The sequence below is a fragment of the Salarias fasciatus genome, chromosome 17, assembly GCF_902148845.1.
Source record: "Salarias fasciatus chromosome 17, fSalaFa1.1, whole genome shotgun sequence".
Lineage (NCBI taxonomy): Eukaryota > Metazoa > Chordata > Actinopteri > Blenniiformes > Blenniidae > Salarias > Salarias fasciatus.
Window position 1 is genome coordinate 13,418,599 of NC_043761.1, and position 21,690 is coordinate 13,440,288.

The 21,690-nt window shown below is 43.7% G+C and overlaps 1 protein-coding gene across 4 annotated transcripts in view; it reads left to right on the forward strand.

Moving 5' to 3' along the window:
* Positions 1–21,690, forward strand: part of cacna2d1a (calcium channel, voltage-dependent, alpha 2/delta subunit 1a) — a 77,432-nt gene that overhangs the window by 48,949 nt on the left and 6,793 nt on the right. Inside the window, exons 11-39 of one of the 4 annotated variants that reach the window (XM_030113292.1) lie at positions 16–174; positions 506–610; positions 704–782; positions 1,151–1,200; positions 1,307–1,396; positions 1,976–2,038; positions 2,979–3,062; positions 3,381–3,455; positions 4,008–4,079; positions 4,186–4,257; positions 4,339–4,400; positions 4,481–4,557; positions 6,322–6,330; positions 7,868–7,876; positions 8,325–8,385; positions 8,462–8,586; positions 9,924–10,008; positions 10,178–10,240; positions 11,455–11,573; positions 11,735–11,806; positions 12,201–12,268; positions 12,366–12,404; positions 12,489–12,560; positions 14,997–15,149; positions 16,234–16,286; positions 16,815–16,870; positions 17,881–18,007; positions 18,744–18,856; positions 19,564–19,646. In XM_030113292.1, coding sequence (XP_029969152.1) covers positions 16–174; positions 506–610; positions 704–782; positions 1,151–1,200; positions 1,307–1,396; positions 1,976–2,038; positions 2,979–3,062; positions 3,381–3,455; positions 4,008–4,079; positions 4,186–4,257; positions 4,339–4,400; positions 4,481–4,557; positions 6,322–6,330; positions 7,868–7,876; positions 8,325–8,385; positions 8,462–8,586; positions 9,924–10,008; positions 10,178–10,240; positions 11,455–11,573; positions 11,735–11,806; positions 12,201–12,268; positions 12,366–12,404; positions 12,489–12,560; positions 14,997–15,149; positions 16,234–16,286; positions 16,815–16,870; positions 17,881–18,007; positions 18,744–18,856; positions 19,564–19,646 — 2,295 coding nt within the window. Of the gene's footprint in view, positions 1–15; positions 175–505; positions 611–703; positions 783–1,150; positions 1,201–1,306; positions 1,397–1,975; positions 2,039–2,978; positions 3,063–3,380; positions 3,456–4,007; positions 4,080–4,185; positions 4,258–4,338; positions 4,401–4,480; positions 4,558–6,321; positions 6,331–7,867; positions 7,877–8,324; positions 8,386–8,461; positions 8,587–9,923; positions 10,098–10,177; positions 10,241–11,454; positions 11,574–11,734; positions 11,807–12,200; positions 12,269–12,365; positions 12,405–12,488; positions 12,561–14,996; positions 15,150–16,233; positions 16,287–16,814; positions 16,871–17,880; positions 18,008–18,743; positions 18,857–19,563; positions 19,647–21,690 lie in introns of those variants that run through there. The other 3 variants (XM_030113293.1, XM_030113294.1, XR_003933302.1) reach the window with 3 other exon arrangements.

Sequence of the window (21,690 nt, forward strand, 5' to 3'; positions counted from 1 at the left end):
CTCTTTCCCCTCCAGTTCAAGGAACAGGCCTCGTACGCCTCGTGCTTCCGGAACCTGGTGCAGGCCAACGTGAGGAACAAGCGGATCCTGAAGGAGGCCGTGCAGAACATCACCGCCAAGGGCATCACCAACTACAAAGGTGGCTTCGAGCTGGCCTTCAGCCAGCTCTCTCAGGTAACGAGCCAGTGTGGGCTTCAGACGCGCCTCTGCTTGGGTGGCAGTGACGTGGGAGGCTGTTTCCAGGTGCATTGTGGGAGTAATGGTAACTAATGGAATCTGAAAACTGGTTTGATGGTTTCATGTAAGTTCAAGCCAACTCAAAGATGTGGGGTAGTTAAAAGTGAGCGTGTGATGACCTCTCCTGGTTGTTTTTGAACATTGCAGTGATTTTTATAAGTGCAAGAGCACAAAATTAAAAAAAATGGAAAAAGGGATTTCTTGCAGCTGTGCATATAAAGTCTCATTCGCTTATCTTGAGTTGCCTGCTCGTCTCTGTATCCGTCAGGTGAACGTGTCCAGGGCCAACTGTAACAAGATTATAATGCTCTTCACTGATGGAGGAGAAGAGAGAGCAGAAGAGATCTTTGAAAAGTATAACCCAAAGCAAGAGGTAGGACTGTAAACACACCACTCATCACAAAGCAGAACACATGACAGTACCCTTCTAATATCATATATATGAAACACTTTCTCCCCCTCGTAGGTACGCATATTCACATTTTCAGTAGGTAAACACAACTATGACAGAGGACCAATAAAGTGGATGGCCTGTGCTAATAAAGGTAATTCAACATCAATTCATCTATATTGCAAATAATGCAGAAAATAATCCCATAAAGACACATTTTATTTATTAATGCCATTTAAAAGTGGTATTGGAATGAATATTAGTCAAGCTTTGAAAAGGATGGTTTAGATATTCTTTTATTAGTCCCACAGTGGAGGTGATTTCAACCATAAATGCAAGAATATATGTACGTTTTATTAATATTATGCAAGTGATCATCTTTATGGACTCAAATAAATAGAAACACATCCTTCTGCCATTCAAACAGTCTAAAATTTGATGTGCTTAGTGTTCTAATTTAATATATCTTGATGATATAGTCATAAACTGGCTCAAATAAGAAACATAATCTTCTCTCTTTAGGTTATTACTATGAGATCCCGTCTATTGGCGCCATCTGGTTAAACACTCAGGTAAAAGCCCACTCCTTCCTGGCTCGGCCATGCGGCTGTGTGTTCTGCCCTCTTGTGGTTAAATGGCTGCAGTGCGTCTGAGCTCCTCCCGTCTCCCTCCTGGCAGGAGTACCTGGATGTTTTGGGAAGACCGATGGTTAAAGCCGACAAAAAGGCCAAGCAGGTTCAGTGGACCAACGTCTACCTCGATGCGCTGGTATGTTTCGTCGTCTAACCACTCCGAGTTCTATCACCACACGTCATTTAAGACAAGAGACCAGACGGGAAAAGAAGCAGAGTCATCATCTCTTGTCTGATATGGAGCGCTGCGGGAATCAGAAGAAACCTGTTTTGTGTCATGTGAAGAACTGCAGATAAGTCGTGTTCAGTTCTAGTAAACATTTCCCGTCATGTCACCCTGGTTAGTATTACTCTGATCTGCTGGCTGCTGGGAAAAAGGGTCGCTTCCTTCAGAAATGCTGCATGGAGGCAATTCCTTGCGTTGCTTCTGTCGAAATTGACTTTTAAGCGGGGCGTGTAGATAAGGGAGCAGACTGATAGCATGAAGCCAAATGGTTTGGATACTGTTACACCCTGTCACATCTCCGCTGACCTCCTCAGCACCGCAGACATTTTGACCCTCGGTTGATAGAAATATGTCAGATTGAAGATGTAGATTCTTTTTTTTTTCCTCGTGCTTATTTCATTCCATTTCTGCCTTTTATAATTTGTTTTTCACATTCATGAAAAATAACAGCTGCGAAATATCGAATATGTGGAATGTTTAATCTTGCAGGATCTCGGCTTGGTGATCACTGGAACTCTGCCTGTCTTCAACAAGACGAGCACAGGCTCGAAGGTATCCAAAATCCCATGTTCATGTTGATTTCCCTCATGTTATTTGATGTCTTATTTATTAAATCGAGTAAACAAATTAGTTTTTGAACACCTTTTGCTGAAGAAACCTGGAATAGTTTCTCTTTTGGCCAAATTTATGGCCAGGAAGTTATTATTACAGTATCTTTCATGCCAAATCCCTTCTTTTTCACCTAAAATTGTTTCAGGCATGTGTTGTTTTTCCCTTTATGCACCATTGCAGTGTACGTGCCACTTTGTGCGCGTCTTTTGTGCGATGGAATATGGCAGCAACTAGCAGTCTGACATGCGTTTCAAAGTGCCATCACGTTTCATTGATATTTTACATGTTCATTCCCCGACTGTCTGTTGATTGAGGATTTCATTCTGTCGCCTTTCGTCTGCATCAACTGAATTTACTGTGCAGCTTTTACTCTCAGCCCACAGGGAGATCTTGAGTCTGCGGTCTGAGGATGCGACATAATGTTTGCCAGGCCAGAAAATAAACACTCTCCCCGAACGCTTTCAACTATTGTATTATCCTTTTAATGCGTCGCTTTCTCGTGGTTCTTCCCTATAATTTATATTGATGCCGAAGCGCTGGAAGCAAGAAAAATGATCCAGTAGCTAAGTGTTTCAAGATGAATCTACGTGTCCACCTTTAAGAAGCGGAGGTTACGTCCGCTATGACTGAGAACGAGTCTGGAAATGCCTCCTCCGTGACTCATTGCAGCACGTGGAGCCTTTGGGGTTCGAACTGTCCAGATTTCTATTTCACCCCATTTCCTTGAAATCATTCAGAATGCACAGAGGGACTTGACTCATCCATAAAAAACAACAGGACTCAAAAAGGGGATCTTACAGCGACTTTTTCCACCGCTCACTGCCTTTTCTTTTCTTTTTTTTTTTTTTTTTTTTCTTTTTTTCCTGCTTCTCCTCCTCAGAAGTCTCAGAACCAGCTCATTTTGGGGGTTATGGCCATTGATGTCTCGCTGGAAGATATCAAGAGACTGACGCCTCGGTTTACTGTAAGAGCATTTCCCACATGCATGTCTGTGTTTAGTGCAGTGGTGAGGAATGTATGCAGCAGATGTGTAACGTACTGCGGATATACCGAGACCTAAATGGCCGAGAATATTCCCACAAGTATCTTCTTTTGTTAACCTCTTAAACCCTTTCTTGAACAAACACGCACACATCAGCCGCAATATTAGGTGATGTTCAGTTGGCGGGACATGTTAAGGTGCAAGTGAACATTTTGTACTTAAATCTGAAGCGTGTGGATTGTTGTGATTGCAATGTTTTATCCGATCAGCATGTTTTTTTTTTCTCTTTTTGTACTTTAGTTCGGACCGAATGGCTACTACTTTGCCATTGATCCCAATGGATATGTGTTGCTCCACCCTAATCTTCAACCACAGGTAGGCCAACTTTAACTTCTACTATTTAACAACAATCAAGTAGTTTTTTGTTTGTTTTTTTTCCTGTGGATTTTGTAAAGCAGGGGTGTTCCAACATGCCAGAATTCAGTGCCTACTTTTATTAAAGCAATTTATTGCGTGGTTAAATGTTGTTTTGCAGAAATCCTAAGTGTCTTTCTCTTTTTTTCTTCATTACTTTGTTGATATTTTTGGTTTAATTTTTCAACTATTTCGATCATGTGGTCCAAGGATAATATTTGTGGAAGCAAAGGCAGCGTGTTGCTCATTTCCAGTTGAAGTACACACAGCTCTGGTGAATCACGCACACACTGATTGGCTACACATGATTACATTCACAAACAAGAGAAATTAGTTGAAAATTAATTCCTGCTCAAAGGGTACAAAGTGTATGTTTTTGGATTCAGAAGATCAAAAGCTGCTATTTTCTGATCAGTTTTCTTCTTTTTTTTTTTTTCCATCTCGGTCCTCCAGACCAGCTACAGAATGAATGAAAGCGTGGGGTGCTGACTAATTGCTTGTGTTTCTGCACAGACCGCCAGGTTTGATAACCCTGTAACTCTGGACTTTCTGGACGCCGAGCTGGAGAACGACATCAAAGTGGAGGTTTGGAGAACAGATGACTGCAAGTTGTGATTGAATGAACACCCAAAAAAAAAGAAAAAAAAAGAAAAATTAACTCATTTTGTCAATGTAATTGTTTATTAAACAGATCAGAAAACAAATGATTGACGCACAAACAGGAAATTACACTATATCCACACTGGTGAAGTCTCAGGATGAGGTAATTCTGTTTTGATGAAGACGACTGGAGAATCGTGTGTTTAGAAACGTCCGTGCACTGACAGTATGCTTGCCTCCCAAGCGTTACATCGACCAAGGTATGAGGACGTACACATTCGCACCGGTGAAGGGGACCGACTACAGGTAAACAATACGCTCGCACAGCGTTTCGGCCAGAAGAGAAATGAAAACAAGCTGTTTTTCTATCGTTTGTCCTCCCTCAGCCTGGCCCTGGTCCTCCCCGAGTACAGTATGCATTACATCCGTGCCACAATTGGCGACACGATAACCCAGGCAATATGTAAGTCTCGTTTGAAATCACGTTCTTTCCCTTTACGGCGCAAAAAGAACCGACGCCGGGTGGAAAATGACTGTGTAACCGGTGTTTTAACTGCGAGGGCCGAGAAATACTTTCGGCTCAGGCTTCTCGTCCGTCACTTTCTCCCCTGTGGTGCAGGTCACCGGGACGCAGGACCAATTCCTCCCGTGTCCTTCTTTAGAAAAGATGACTTCGTTTATAGTAAAGTGACTCACTCTGTGCTAGCGGGGTACATGCATGTAGCAGATGTATGCTCGGCCCCGGATTATCGGAGATCACAGAGTCCATATGCGCGTCGTCTCATGTCTCGTTTTAGCTCCGTCTGCTCCCAGTAGTAAAGCATGTCATTGACTCACAGTGTTACTCAAAGGACAACTGTGTGTGTTTGTTTCCAACAAACTGAGTTTGCTCTGGTTTAGAATTTGGGATGTGGTTTTAAAGCTGCAGTTACTGTAAGTTATTGTTAAATTACAATCGCAAATTGAGTTGCAATGATTAAAGCAACAATAACAGGGTATGTTAGAGTTTGGGTTAGACGTATGCATCACACCTGTTGCTCCTTCAAAAAGAGTGATCCCAACCAGGGGTGCTCAAAAACAGTCCACACCAACCATACAGATCAGGGTGTGTGTTTAAATTGACATTACATTATGAACTTTATTGCGTTTTCATTTAATACAGAGTGAATGATGAGTAAAAACAGCAAAAAAACGGTAAAAGTAGATCAGTGTTTCAATAAATACATCAATCTCTTTATACAATTACATCAGCCTTCTGCTTTTGATTTTTCAAACGTAATGTTGACAACTGTGTGTTTTTCTGAAGGTCACAAAGCATTTTAATGGTAAAAGGTCATTTCGACCCAGTACCAGTGAGCTCAAAACCAGATGTTTCATTAGAGGATTTAGAGGAGATTTTCAAATTCATCGACAATATTAACCCTGTGGGCACCAATCTCCAGCTACAGCGCTAAATAAAACGGGCCGTACTTCCACATATATTGCCCGATCTTGTTTTTATCTGCTACCAGTAGATTGCAGGCAGATGTGGCTTCGATCCTGACGTCATTTGTGGCTGTTTATGTTGAGAGTTTTCGAAAACACAAGTTTGAAACTCATCCTCTGTGTAAGCGTCTCGGCAGAAGAGAATAACAGTGTGATCAGCTAGAGAAATAAATAGTGATTCACAGGAAAACACATAAATACAGGGAGGATTTTCAGTGGTGGGGAACTTCCTGACTCTGATTCTGAGGGGGAATATTTTCCTTCTAACTAGCGATCAGTGATAGAAATGAGGCAGCACTTACTGATAATGTTGAGGCTTCACTTCACCGAGGCCAGGGTGATAGAAATGAGGCTTAACAGGGGAGAGAGGGGCAAAAAACAAACAAGATTCGGTTCTAAATTCATATAATTTTTAAACTTCTAAATAACATATCTTGGCTTCTGACGACAGACTGTTTGTGAAGTGTAGCTCTGTGTCTCGGCTCCGCAGCACGTCGCTGCACTCCTCCGATCCCGAATTACCCGAAACACCTCCCGTGTTTTCCAGCAGTTGCTTACTCAAACTCTTAAGTGTTTTCCTACTTTTGTTGACAATATTCTTATTCAGTGTCGTTTTGAATAAAATATTGTGTAACCCTGTTGGTTGATTTCCTTTCCTGCTCTCTTTTCCAATCCCCTCTTTCCTCATCCTCCTTCTGACCATTCCTGGTGTGTTGGACCCCCCCTCCCATCTCCCCCGCAGCGCTTTTGGGCAAGTATTCTCCTCGTGTGCTTCACCGTCTTACTCCCTCTCGTGCCACACGCAGACTTTGGATGTAACTCGGTTTCTTTCTGTGTGGCGTCGCCAGCTCACAACCCCAGAAGCGTTTTGTTCTCGTTATCTGTTTCTCTTCAATCACTGGCTTCTGATTAATAACGACAATTCATGCTTCGCTGGATCCAGCCGGCCTTCGCCTTCAGAACCGCCGCTTCGCATGCAATGCGTGCCCAATGAGTGTCACAGACAGTGTGTGTGTGTGTGTGTGTGTGTGTGTGTGTGCGGCTGCATGTATGTATTTAACCCCCCACCTGTTGCAATGGCCCTCAGATGTGGTTTTGGCACAAACCCAGTGCAGCAGGAAGAACAGAGGACAGGATGTTTGTATTACCTAAAGGTGAAGCCATAAAGGAGAAAGCTGTGAGTCTGTGCCCAAAACACGAGCCGCTGTGTGACTTTGTTTTCTTTGGTTTTCTCTTGTTTGACTCACTCCGGGTTTTTACAACCTTTTTTAAATAACTCCTAATGAAAGACAGTCTCTCTTAACACATCGAAGCCCGTCTATTCTGTCTGTACTTCTGTGTGCTTCGTCATCAGTTTCGTCTCGTTCGCGGGTTCAGATCGGACGTTTACTGCAGCACAGTGACGAGCTTGGCGGTCCTCCTGAAACCCAAACCTGACTTGTGTCTGTTTTATTCAACTTAGAGCGTCGGTGTCTGTATGAAAAGCTTTAAAAAGCTGTCATGTACCAATTCCCACTTCTGTTAGTCCTCCGCTTGCCAAGTCGGCGCAGCTTTTCTCCCATGAACCTGTGTTATGTTGAAATCCATCCTTGTTGTGAATGAATTTTGATTGAATTTATAAAACTGACAGAAATGTCATCATCAGAGCGAAAAGGCGTGCGAGAGTCCGGCAAATATATTCACTCGTCACTCCCCAGATCTCACTGCTATCCATCATTACTGGATGCTTTGTTGGATTGGCGAGCTGCACTGACCAAATATCAAAGAAAAACCACATGGGCGCAATTATTTCCCAACTATGACCACCAAAGAGGGAGTAGCCGTGTCGTCATGTGAAATTTTGCCGCGCTCTCAATGCAGAAAGTCAAAGGAACACGAAGATCTGAGGTTCGGATCTCCCTCTTCGTGTTTTATTGTAATGCAAACACATCAGAGAAGTCGAGTGAGTCCACAGATTTGCAGTAATCACCAAAAGAATGCTAATACTGATGCTGAAAACGCAGACGTGTCGCTGAGACCTCCTGGCCACATTTGAAGCCTCGCTTTGTGTTCACCGTCGCCATTTACATCCAAAGACCGAAAACCTTCTGTTCTGAATGCAATATTTCTATTCAGGACTCGCTCTGTGAATAAAATATTGTCACCTTTAACCCCTGTGGTTTCTACCCTGTCCCCCCCCCCCCCCCCCCCCCCCCCCCCCCCCCCCCCACCCCTCTTGTCTTTACCTCCCTGCGGGATGACTCTCTTGTTCGCTCACTTTCTCTCTGCTGGGATTTTTTCCACTCCAGGGAAAGATGGCAAGTATTTTTTTTCTCTTTACTTTCATGTCTCTCCTCCGTTTGTCGAACCGCGTCACGCTTCACCCAGTTCCTCCGCCTGATCTTCAGGTGCATGTGCCGGACGATGTTCTTCGCCGTGTTGGTTGTCCGTCCAGTTTAAAGCTCTCGGAACATTTGCTTTCACTTAGCGCAGTTTCACGAAGTGGGTGATAAATCCCGCCTCCGTTTTCTTTTTATTTCAGAAACCCTTAACTTTATACAGGCCACACGTTCTGTCAGAAATGTGCAGATATGACAGTACAGTTTGTGATCTCTGTGGGAGTTTTGTCTGAAGTGTGCACTGTTGAATATTCAGCAGGCGGAGCAACACCTCTTCTATACTTTCAGTTAAATGTTGAATACAATGCCCTCGCTGGTATTAACCTCCGTGACGGGAAAACTCATCATATCTTATACTTACCACCAGTTTCCGAAAGCTTGATGGCAGACAAGTTTGACGAATACGGCTACACCTTTATTGCACCCAGGTAAGATAAGTCCATTTTTGTACTTTCGGCGTGATTTCCACCCAGTTTGACCGAAGTCGCTTTGATTCCCCCACAGAGTTTACTGCAAGGACCTGAAGCCAACAGCACAAGAAGACAAGAAAGACAAGAAAGCCAACAACACTGAGTTCCTCATGGAATTTAACATGTACATCGACACCAAGACTCCAAACCATCCTAACTGTACGTATCTTTAAAAAAAAAAAAAAAAAAGAGGTCGTACGATTCTTGGTTACGTCTCCAAAAAGTGTTAAGTCCAAAAATATTTGCTCTAGTATGTTTATGTGAATAAATCCCAGACATCTGGCTCAGCATTAAGGTGCGCATTGAACGTTTAATGGAATCGCGCCAACCACAACGTATTCCCAGAGGTCTCCCCTCTGCAGTGAAATACAGGCCTGGCTGGAGGGTTCGCTGTGCATGACCAGGCAGAGCTTTGTAATGTGGAACCCCTGTGTTCATGTTACCCATTTGATGCTAACTCTAAAAGTCTGACCATCACACGCCTGACCGCACATGTGTGAGGCACGTCGGCTTAGATGTGACACACACGCCCGTGCGCGCACGATATTCGGCGGTAATGCACCTTCCACACCCCACCTATAGCCGCTCGACCTCATCCAATTACTGTGTGTTTGTGAGAAAGAGCAGGACACGTCAAGCCTCGGGCCGCGAGCGGAGCAATAAAACACAAATCAGGGGCCAATGGACCATCTGACCAATGCATTAACATCCTTGCCATTTCTTGCATACATATGAATCACTGATTTTTATTTATTTTTTTTTTTCCTTTTTTCGGGGGGGGTATTGAGTAAAACAAAAGGTCCCTCGGTCTTTATAAAAGAGCTCCTTTAATATGTTCCATAGTTCAGTTTGGTGGGCTGCATTTAAAAACACACTTCAAACATCTCAATGTGATCAAGCCAATAAAACTTTTCACTCAATTTAGATATTACTTTCACTGTTATTGGCTGCTAGTTTAATGGAGTCTGCGGAGGGCGCGGGAGGCAGAGGCAGGGAGAGGAGCCGGGCCCGTGTGGACTCCTGGCGGCTCGAGCGTCGTTACACGCCTTGCTTGGTTAAGCCACTGCAGTGGCGGAGAAGTTGAAGTGCATTAGGAATTCCTTCGGCTGCCTCCAATAAAGAATGTCTAATGAAAACCACTGCAAGGTGGAGAAGGAGGGGAATAAAGTGTTACTCCAGCTGCTTTCTCTGATGTGTGTGGTGTGTCATAAAGGTTGGGGGGGGGGGGGGGGGGGGGGGGGGGGGGGTGGTGGGCGTGTATCAACGAGCCTCGATGTTAATGGACTGAAGCGGGTCGTCGGAGGGTTCAAAGGGGTGGGCACGGCGGCTTTTATCGGCTGCTGCGTCTGTCAGTGCGGTCTTGTAGGAAAGATTTTCTTACACCTTCATCAACCCGTTAGGAACACCCGTTCACAAAGCTCTCCGTGGATTTATTTATGGTTTTGTAGGGTTTGTGTTGCAAATAGACTCTAAAATGTCGACGTTCCGCTCTTCAGGCAATGTGGAGCTGGTGAACAGATTACTCCTGGACGCCGGCATCACCTCAGACCTGATCAAGATTTGGAAAGAAAACGAGTTGCAGTGAGTGAAACGCCAATATTTGGTGTTTGATAATGAATGTCCAAGTGGAAAAATGGACTACAGATGGCTCAAGTATTTCAGCATCACCAGTAAATGTCAAGCAGGCAGAAAGCACATTCCAGATTTTTGTAACTGTGTGTTTTATGGCTTTATTTCCTCTGCTCGTCAGGCATGGTGTCTCGGCCAGATTTGTTGCCACTGATGGAGGGATCACACGAGTCTACCCCAAAAGGTATTTGTCAAAAGATGGAGGAGGGCCATTGATTTATAGGAGCACAGGAAGAGGTGGATAATATGTTTGGGATTATCTGATAAAGAAATATGGTCGCGGTCTGCTGAGAGAGCTAAAACTTCCTCATGTAGGACTTGATCTTTCAGAAGTTATAGTATCAAATAATTTGCTGAATTTTTAAAAAGTCCTTCAGTCACTGCCAGTGTCTGGTTCATGGGGTTAAAGGTCAAATGAAGTGGCCTTTTAGGATTGGATTTTTTTCACTCTTAGGTTTTTCCCCTACGATACTTGAGGTTTTCTTGGACCAGACCAGATATTGACTGGTTAGTTTTGGGACTTTGCTTGATAAACAGAGTATATACCTTTAGCGTTCTCATCACGTATCATCAAGTATCGGCACTGAAAGAAGAACAGATGTAAGGACAAGAAATAGAGGAAGAAAACTAAAGAGAGAACGTGTGATTAATTAAACAAACCACAGGAATGAAGGAATGAATGTACAAAGGTTTACAAAATGGCAAAAACAAAAAGCAGTGAACTGTGAAGAAAAAAGGAAGAAACATTTTAATACATTGAAAGAACAAATAAAGGGATTACTGATGGAAGGAACAAAGACGAGCGAGACAAATTCACCTCTAAAAAATGAAACATTTGCAGTGATTTACAAGAAAAGAAGGATCAAAGAAAGGAAAAAATGAAGGAATGGAGAACAAAACAACTGGACAAGGAACAAGTGATGGGGAAACAACTAATTGATTGTAATTGAACTGTTGCAAAACATATTAATATTTTAAAGTCAATCTTATTCTGCTTTTCAACAAAAAATATAAAAAAAGCGTTCATTACAACAGGAAGGAAATTAGATTATTTATTGTACAATCAGTGGAGTTGAACTAGAAATATTCTGTACAAACCATATTCATGAAGAATATTATCAATATAAAGCTTGTGAGGAAGAAAATACACACACTCAAACAATATGGAAAGCATCATTTATGCAACAATCTGAAATGTCAGTAAAATTATTTCTTCAGTGGAGAGAATTACTTGAGGATGTAACGATCCGAAATCTCTGCGCAAAGTCTGATAACCAGCTGCTCAAAACATGCGCAGCTCCAGCATCAGGGCTGCTCTCTTCTGCTTCATGGGATGAGTTGTGTTTTTTGCGGTTTGATGATATCATTGTGTTCGTCTGCGTTCCTTGTGTCCTCCAGTGCCGGGCTGTACTGGAAAGAAGAGGCAGAGACGTACGAGTCCAGCTTCTATAAGCGCAGTTTGGACAACGACCTGTACATCTTCACTCCAACGCCCTACCAAGCCAGTGAGAACAACAGTGAGTGACGGACAAGTGTGTGATCTGTGCGAGAGCATCAGCTGCCATCCATTTTTCCTCGTCGTTTCTCTGTAACACAATCCAACCACTCTGCCTTATTTAATGCTAAAGCCAGTGAGTGTTACATTCTCTGTACAGTTCTTCCTTTGTTCTTCTCGCAGCAAGTGACGACTCTGTGCTCGTGAGCAGAGCCGTAAACCTGAAGATTGACAACATCACGCTCAAGCCAGCTGGTGAGGACACACACGTACACACCGGCACAAATTTTATTCACATGCCTGAATGTTATTTCTGCGGTTGTGTCTCCTACTCTGCCACCTGTGTGTAAACACAGTCACTCTCACTGCTGTGCTTTTCATTTACAACCCTATAGCCCCGAGCGAGTTCGCGCTCCTTTTTTCTCAAGACGCGCCCTCAGTCTCTCACTTAATGGCCACCTCTTCTCGTTTGTCTATTTCTCCCGCTCGGTCTGACATGTGCACACAAACACGCGTACACAAACCGCACATCAAGTTGTCTGGTGGCCTGTGATCGTTTGCCAAGTTTGCATTTTATAAGTTCAGAGTGTAAAGTTTACGCAGAGGTCCAATATGATCGAGGGTGTCTGGCTTTTGTGTTTTATCCCAGTGGTGGGTGTAAAGCTGGACATCGGGTCGTGGATGGCGAGCTTCATCAACACCACGTACAAGATTAATGTAAGAAGATTGTATCTGTAGGGCGACTGAATTGTATGCACGCACACAATTGATCGATTTGAAAATTCGTCATCTATCTGCTCTTCTGTTCTTTCAGTGCAACGATGAGATCTGCGGCTGTCAGAGAAACGACGAGGTGAATGGTCCACATTCGTACTTCCCACATTTAGTTTTATTTACAGGAAACGATCACTGATTTGATCCACTTTTGTAATTGCAGTATGTCGATTGTGTGATTCTGGATGATGGCGGCTTCCTGGTGATGTCCAATCAAGATGAATACATCAGTCAGGTCAGCCTCCTCTTCTCCTGCTTCATCATCATTTCCTCCAGACACTATTTATTGGTGCCCAGAGAAGTGAAATCAACAAACAATTACAACAAATATGAGTTCAGCCAGCCAACACTAATCCTGAGGTGGACACACCCACAGTGTAAACTAGAATTTTTCCTGTACAGAACATGTAATCGTCTGCATACTTTCCTGTATGAAATGCAAATTATTCCCAAGAGACCGGAGGAAATGCTGCTGCAGGGTCGAGCAGAAAGCTGCAACCAGAGCAGAGGCTCACAACACATCCAGCAGTCCTCTGAACTTCCAGTATATCCACTTGTAGTTCAGCAGACGCACGTCTCCTCCCGGGGTCGTCTGCGAAGGCGACCTTTGTCTTTCAGTGGAGGACATCGCACTGAACTTTGCATTTAGCTGTTTAGCAAGTATCTCAATGCTCAGAAATCCAGGCCGTTTCCAGCGTCGCGCCGCCGAAGTATTAACAGATCGGTATCCCCGGGGTAAACCCGGGCAATTTCAAGGACCTGTAGTTTTGTTTTCACAATGGCTACACGTCTTGTGACATGTGAGCATAAACACTGCTTTACTCTTGTTTAAACAACACGTAGACGTTTTTCTACCGGTTTAATGACTCATACTTGCTGCTCAACTGTAGTTTTCAGTACACTTGAAGGTTTGTTGTTCTTATGAATGAAATGCAACATATTGCAAAATATATCCCTGGAATCCAAACAGTTTTCTTTTCTTTTTTTTTTTAGAAGTTCAACAAGCAGTTGCCTCTATTGTCAGGAAACCACAAAGCAGCGACCGGCTGGTTCGCCACATGGATGACCTTCTGAGATCGTGTGTGCGTGCAGATGGAGCTCAGATCACCAAGCTGAACGTCATTAAAGCCCTTCACCGCATAGAGAGAGGCTGAAGGGCTTTTGTTTGAATATACCGGAGTCAAAACTGTGATATTTCAGCCTGGGAGGGGTCGGATCACATACGACAAGAGTTTAATAAAGTCGCGTAACAGCTGATTGGTTTCCATGGCAACAGAGGAAACTATTCATAAAATGCAGCCGAAGTGGTAAAACGACCATCGTGTAAATGTTTTCATTTAAAATGTGTTTTTGCGAAGTATGAATGCTGCGCCCTCACGCTCTGACCCGTTGGCACCAACGTAGCTTTGATTAATGCGCTGAAATGAAATCTACGCTGCTCGTAACCTAAACAAAACCCACTTTGTCCTGAAGGGCTTCAACCTGTTCAGGATCCTTCATCAGGCTCAAATTGCCCCTCTCGATATTAGTAAAGAATGAAAACACAATTTGACCCGTTGTTTCCTACCATTAACTGATACGAACCCGAATACAAAAAAAAGAACCCACCCTGGACTGTTCTACCCCCTGGTCGAGCTACACTGTGCTCACAGTGGGCCCCCGCTGTCGTCTGAGTAAATGTTTTTCATGCGGCCTCAGCTCCTTTCCTAATCAGGGCCCGGCGTGCGCTGGATAAATCAGTTGTCCTCTGAAGTTTGGCAGCGGCACTAAAAACTCAGAGACCTTGTTTGGAAAAGACCGTGTGCCCTCAATCATATTTCCTACAGGAGCAAAGTTTCTCTGAAAGCTTCTCGCCTTCTCTCCCGCTTTATGTCTTTCTCGCTCCCGCTCGTTCCTTTTCTTTCTCCAAAAAACCCTCGGGGAGTCTGCAGCCAACAGGGCAGTGACTGTTAATTCATTATTTGTGTTATTACACAGGGAAAGATGAGAAGCCCTGCCTTTACCTTATAGATTGGAAGATTTATACATTGGCTGTTGGGCTACAGTGGAATGGATATACGGAGGGCAGCTTGTTAACACTGACCTTACAAACGGCAAGGAAAAGGATAGTTTGCATTTCCTAAAGTGCACACTTGCACACATGCTTGCAGGCGTGTCCACAGCTCCACATCTTGAGCACACACACACACACTCTCTGATGGGTACTGCTTACTGTACAAACTCCCTCCTGGATACACAAGAAGTTAAACACTTCCATGCACGCGGCGGTGTCACACCTCTGAGACGCCGAGACAGACTGCTTCCTCGGGGTGGAAATTTACGGCTGTCCGGTGGACTGTGTTAATCAGATTACACTGAGGTCCATCATCCCGGTCCGGGTTGATTTAGTGTCTGTTCAGTGTGAGCACGCTCTGCACATGTATGCATCCATACTTAATATCACAAAAAAACTTTTTTCTCCCATCATTTAAAAGTTTGAATACCTCTTTGTTTCTGATATTATTCCCGTTTTGAGCTTGCGAGGTCAAACCCACGCTGGTGGAATTTACCTCTGAGCCCTCAGACATGTGTCTCATTGTTTAAACCATTAAAATCAATGTCCTGCTACATAACTGTGGTGAAAGAAGCCTGTATTTTTACAGTCTCTTCCCCTTGTCCCTCCTAACGTCAGATCGGGCGTTTCTTTGGCGTAATCGACCCTATCCTCATGAAAAACCTGGTCAACTCGTCCCTGTACACCTCTAAGAGCACCTACGACTACCAGTCGCTCTGCGACCGCGAGAAAGAGAGCAAGGCGGCCGCAGGCCTGCGATCCGTCTACGTGGTGAGTTACATAAGCCAGAGACTGACTACACACACGCGCAGCGCGCACGCCCACGCTCGCATGTTCACACCTTTTGATATCCGTACGTGTGCATTTACTCATTTCCCAACTGCGAGAGCAGAGCGGCGAACGCAAGCAGAGCCGGCCGGGCTCGGACCTACGCCTCAGATCGGTCGCACACATTCGCAGAAACGCACACAGACCATCACTCACCGGGGAGCCATAAATCTGGACCTAGCAGATGAGAAGGGAAACAGAGGGTATGGTGAAAGCGTTAGAGTGGGGAGTTGCAGTAACAGTAACAGGATTAGGTGGTCTAGCGTGCTTGGCCAACGCAGCGAGGAGATGTAGAAACAGGCACTGTTTTTCATCACTTCTGAAAGTCCTAACTTGCAGTGAAATGATGCAAATTGTCCGCAGGCATTACAGTTGATGCTGATGAATTTCTCCTGATGCTGAAAGGTTTATATTACAGGGAGTGGTAATGAGCTGATAACTAATAAAAAGATAAAGTATTCATAGTTCCAGAAATTCCACGAGTGAAACTGCAGTTTCCCAGCTGGGACCATAAACGTGTACAGCACGCTCGAGTGGCCAAGGTGAGATGAAAGATGCAGATTTTTCTGATCAAAGACTCTGTCAACAGTCAGTGATGCCTCTAACACGGTTAGTTGGGACTCCTTGATGACTCAACCGGCCATCAAGGAGTGAAGGAAAAGAATACAGGCCTGATTCACCAAAACAAGGCCCTCGCATGCTAACCCTAATCAAAGCAGCATGTCAGGGCCTTTATTCAAACCGTGTGCTACTTTGTTTTCTCACTGCTCCTTTGTTTACATATTTATCCTCACATCTGTTGAGGAGGATTGCGTTCTAATTTCCTCCAAAAGGGAGAAAAAGAAAATCTCTGACCGGACCTTTTGGTCTCTGTGCCTGGTAAAACCGATCCGTCTGCAGCCACTGTAAACATAAACAGGATGTTCGGAGTGGCTCCACCAGCTTGAAATGATTTGTTAAACTCCACTTCATAAATGTGATTAAGTGGTTTGCTGATAAAAATCCTCATCTTGTATGTCCCTCACAGCCTACCATAGCAGATATTTTGAATTTAGGATGGTGGGCGACGGCCGCAGCTTGGTAAGTCCGTTTTTCTGTCACTTTTTCTAATATGTTTTGCATTAGTGTCATCCTTTTCCCCACAACAGAAAATATGCCGGATAAAAACCGGCATTGTCAGTCCTCAAACCCCAGATTCTAATGGAAAGCAGGCAAGGCTTTCCTCCTCCGAGTGGACATATAGCATCTGTTTAATAGCTGAATTGTTCCCAAGACAGTCGACATTCCACAAAATCTTCTCTTGATTTATGCTCCGTCCCTCCGTCCTGATGTCATTAGCAGCTTGTTTTACAATATGTCCAATAAAAAAAAATCGACTGTAAGGGAGCAGTGAGCGTGTGACCGCATATATGAATTTGAGCTTTTTTTTTTTTTTATTAATTTCTAAAATTAGAAACAAATTTATATTCAAGGACACACACACATAACACACACGTTATTCCTTTAGTTTTGGTTTGCGTCAGCAGTCACGCAGATGATTTATTCTATAGTAACACGTTCCAGTGAATCCAGACATTTTTCGTCTTTGGGACTTGTTTTTGCTCTTAGGTCAATACTGCAGCAGTTGCTGGTCAGCGTCACATTCCCGAATTTCCTGGACGCAGGTGAGCGCTCATTAATTTCACACATTGGAAAAAAGACACATGCATGCAGGTTCTATAGGGGTTTTTTTTTTTTTTTTTTTTTGACCCACTTTGTGATATTTCCTTGATATATATGTGCATTCTTAAGAAAAATGCACACACGGGTGAATGGAGATATTAAACACACTTTTTTTTTTTCCCCTACTTAAAATCTTGAAGCAATACTCAGCAGATGGTGGAATTATGTGCTAACAATATTATTTGCACGAGCCGCTGGATGCTTGTCGTCAGAGGATGTCAGATGTTGCGCATGTGAAGCTGTGGAGTTGTGTTTGGGAGCGTATCCTGTTTGCACCCAGATATGTCAATGGAAAAGACCAACAGCTCAAAACAACGGGTCTCTGCCTAATGACGCGACGCGGATGTCATTTGCGGTTCCATAAAGAGTGTTGCGTCCGTTATGGAAATGCGCGCCTGTGTTTATTTTACTAAAAATATGTTTTCACTGCTGTCGTGACCACAAACACAAATCTGGTCTCCGCTGAATTAGTTGGCAGCCGAAGTTTTACAGACGTGTTTGCATGACCAGAGGCTACCAAGCGTCAGTGACAGAAGTTATTTCTGCCTGGATAAAAACACTGAAAAAAGAAAAAGAAAAAAAAAATTCTCTTTGACAGAAAGCTAAAAGGAGCCACTTAGCATCTTTTAGCATGCTAATTTGCTTTTACAGGCCACAGTTTAACCTTCGCAAGCCAAACATTCAGCTCAGTTTCTCTTCAAGTACCAACAAAAATCTAAAAATTATTCTTTACAAAGCACATTTCATTATGTTTGTGGTTTCAACTTTAAAACTAATTTAGAAATGGATTTGTGTGATTTGATGTTGCCAGAGTTTTGTGCTTGGATGAAACCACAAAACACACCTCTATATTTTCATTATTTGTAGGACTTAGAAACTGTTTTCTGTCAGTATTGTGTTATTTTAAGCGTGTAATATGATAAGTAAGCCTGAATGCGACGGCGTTCCGCAGCTGAAGTGGACGATGAGGTGTCGGACGCCATGCTGAAGGACGTGTGCATCACGGAGCAGACTCAGTACTTCTTCGAGACGGACGGCTTGTCTTTCAGGGGCTCCGTCGACTGTGAAAACTGCTCCAGGTAAGACTATCCGTAAAACCTCCGCAGCCACACAGCGGGCTTTTACACAAACATGGAGTTTATACCAAAGCTCCACGTCTGAGCCGCGGCGATATTTTTCCATTCATGAGATACAAATGAAGTCCCCAGCGATGGCACCAAGACGGGGCTGTAAAAATTCACATGCCATGAAGGTGAAGTCAAGTCACTGGTGTGGACCACCGTCTTGGCATGTTGGTGTGTGTGTGTGTGTACTTACGGTGTTTTAAGGCCCCCTCGTGCCGGCTAATGGAGTGCCTGCCCGCATGCCGCGCGGCGTTCTGCACATTAGCCGCGCACACGTTTCCTTTTAACGACCGCCATAAAAAAAAAAAAAAAGCAGAGAAAATCATTTGCGCACCGGCGACATGTGGGTTTGGGTAAAGCTCTGGGAGGACAGTGGGGTGGCACAGCGGGTTTACGTGCCCCGAGGTACGGAGAACGGTGCTTTTTTTTTTGCAGTTTAAGTTACTGTTGAAGATGAGAGGTTTCTCAACCACGTATAGGGGATAATCACCGTCTTTTAGTGGCTTTTTAAAAGGTGAGGATTAAAACGGCGACTGGAACATGCTCACTGCTTTCTGGTGAAGTCTTCAACTTCCCGCATCTCTTGTGAGCATGTTTCAGTGTAATCGTATCATTCCTGGACTCATGTCAACAACCACTGGTGTGTCTCCTGTGTGTGTGTGTGTGTGTGTGTGTGTGTGCTCCTCTCCAGGCTCTACCATGCTGAAAAGCTGCCCAAGACAAACCTGGTCTTTATCATCGCCGATGCAAAAGGCACCTGCATGTCCTGCGACACGAAGGAGTTAATACAGGACGAGCAGCAGTGTATCCTTTTAGCCAACAGGGCGATCGCCCGGCAGAGAACGCGTGTGTTTGATACAGTGAGCAGATGTTTTACAACTTTGACAAACCCGGTCACGGGAAGATGCTTTTTTTTTTTTTTTTTCAGGGTCCACCTTTTAAAAGAAGAAGACAGAACGCATACCCTCTGTGAATGAGTTGTTTTCCATCGTTCATAGTTCTCACCGCTCGCTGTTTCCCCCGTTTGCGTCTTCTAAATCCCACGGCCGTAATAATGAGTGCGCATTTCCGCGGTAATTGACATTTACAAACTGGCTCGCGATTGAGGCTGGGCCGCGCTGGCCCGCGCTCGGAGTCTGTACGGCAGATGGTCGTGTGGGATAAGTCTGCTGAACAGCTTACAAACAAATCTATGATGTTCTTTTAAACACACAGGGCTGTGCTCAATTACAGATAAAGCTGTTTGGAAAACACAATGCTCAAAAATGACTGCCACATCTCCGAGGGATTGGGCAATGCACTCAAAATCCAGAAAGACGCAACTTATTTCAAGCTTTGACTATTTTTTTTTTCCTCAATTAGATAAAGAAAGTAATGAATCTCCTTTTTAACCAGTATAAGATGTTTGACATTCTCCCTGTAAACAAGGTAAAGAGTCTTTTGAGGGAAATAAATGGTATTTATTGTTAAGATCACCAAGTTGTGACTTGTTCCTGACGAAACTCATCCAGCTGATGGTCCAAATCCCTGCGAATTGGCCCTCAATCCTCGGTACAGGAAAGGGCCTACAGTTTGTTTTGACAACACCGAACACGTAAGTAGCTTTCGTCACAGTCCTCCTGATTTGAACCGCACTACATTTGCTCTGCGTGGAGTTTTTTTTCGCATGCCATTACCAAACTGCTAAATCACTGAAGAAATGGATAGGTGTTTATTTACTTCTAACATTAAGTGTCATTCTGGGACTTGTATCCAGCCACCTGGTGAGTGGGAGTCCAATATTCACTCCGTCTCGGCTGCGTTTTGGTTTTCATTGCCTCCTGAGGGAAATATTCGACTCCAACAGCTGCTAAATGTTCCATTACGTTCACGAGATAATCGCTAACCCGCTATTTGGTAGTGAACAGGTAGCGTAGAGCAGGTTTATATGAGCTCTTTCACTGCAAATAGCTGTGAGAACAGTGAATGGAAAATGTGGAAGTGTGTTCTGTTAAAGAAACAATTGAATGAAAGATGCTCTGGTATGTCAGCCAAGTATGTCCTATTCTAGTCATCAACGCAATTGGATTTTCCACTTCGCACCCAAAAGGCTTCATTAGTTTCAGCTAAAGCGACTCGGAGTCCAGTATAGATCGTGTTTTGGAAAGATGTGTAACTATAACCACCATTAAACATGGGAGGCGGCCTGAGATGCCCCCTTCTACGTCATCTACACAGCTCTTTGTTCCCTTCTGAGAAGATTTAACGAATACTTAAAGACTCTCAACTGGCTCCGTCTGTCACGAACACACACACGGTCCAATCAACCAAGGCTTTGCGTGTATAAAGATGTGATATTACCTGCAGACACACGCTTGACGGCTGATCCTCTAACACCTTGAGCACTGAAGTTATCCAAAATAACACAAACTTTGGATTTGCTTCTATTCCAGATCATGCAAAAGCCTGGGAGGCGGTTTATGATTGCATTTATTTTTAGCACAGAAAGTGAAGCAAACTGGCTCAGCGCTTTAGCGGAGGTGCTGCTGTTATTTCTTTAACTGTCTCTCCTTCATGATAAGATATTTTCTGTTAAACTTTTATCTTTATGATCAATTAAAAGAAGTAAAATGCCAGTTTTATTATGTAAGGAGAAGAGAGGTTCAAGTGAGGAAACGGCAAAAATTAAAGATACCTAAAAAACTATATTGAGAAAATACAGCAATATTATATTACGTAGCACCTCTAGAAATGATTTAAGATAAATAACAGTAAAATTAATGAGGTTAAAGTAGTTGAATACACTCTACGTTGTACTTGCTGTGTAAAAAAACGGTTTTACCAAAGTTCCTTTTTTCCTCTCCTGCTATTCTGCTTAATCTGTTTTCCCTATTTTACCTGAAAAGAGAGAGGAAGTGCACAAGAAACATACTTGGCCCCAGCACTAACGGACAACAGAAGGCTTTCACTCTGCTTTAATAGGTCATGTCTCGTCGGTGGCGAGGCTCCAGGACACTTAAGCTGCTCCCCTGATATGGAAACAATATATCAGAGGAGGAATCCTACCCACTGCGCTTTTCCACTACTTATCTTTATCTTTACATGATGCATGTCGTCTATCTCTTTTTTCTTTTTCCTTCTTCGATCCTCCGCAACGTGCATAGGTTTCCCATGCAAAGATAAACAGCTGGTTGCTGCTCAACTTCTGAATATCCAAGCCAAACAAACATTTTTTATGAGTCTCTGCGTGTGAAACCTGCGTGTGTTTGTTTTCACTCTATAGTCTTTTTTTTTCCCTAAATGTCTTTAAAATGAACTCTTCTGCCTGCACTGTCACACACACGTACACACACACTAACTGTCTTTGAATGCATCACTCTTGTACTATTTAACTAATCAAGACTCTTTGCTTCAGTTTGCTTCTTAACTTTCTAACTGTATGAACCTTTTTGCTGCATGATTCTCTCTCTCTCTCTCTCTCTCTGTTTTCTCTGTTTCCCGCCTTGTGATTGGCTGTTGATGGTTAGGATGAGGCCATGTGCCGAAGGAGCGCAGGCTCCCCATTGGCTGCCTCTCTGCTCATGTTACTGCTGCCACTGTTCATGTCCTGTCTCGGGTCAGTCCCATAACACAAGCTCTCTCTCTCTCTGTCGTTCACT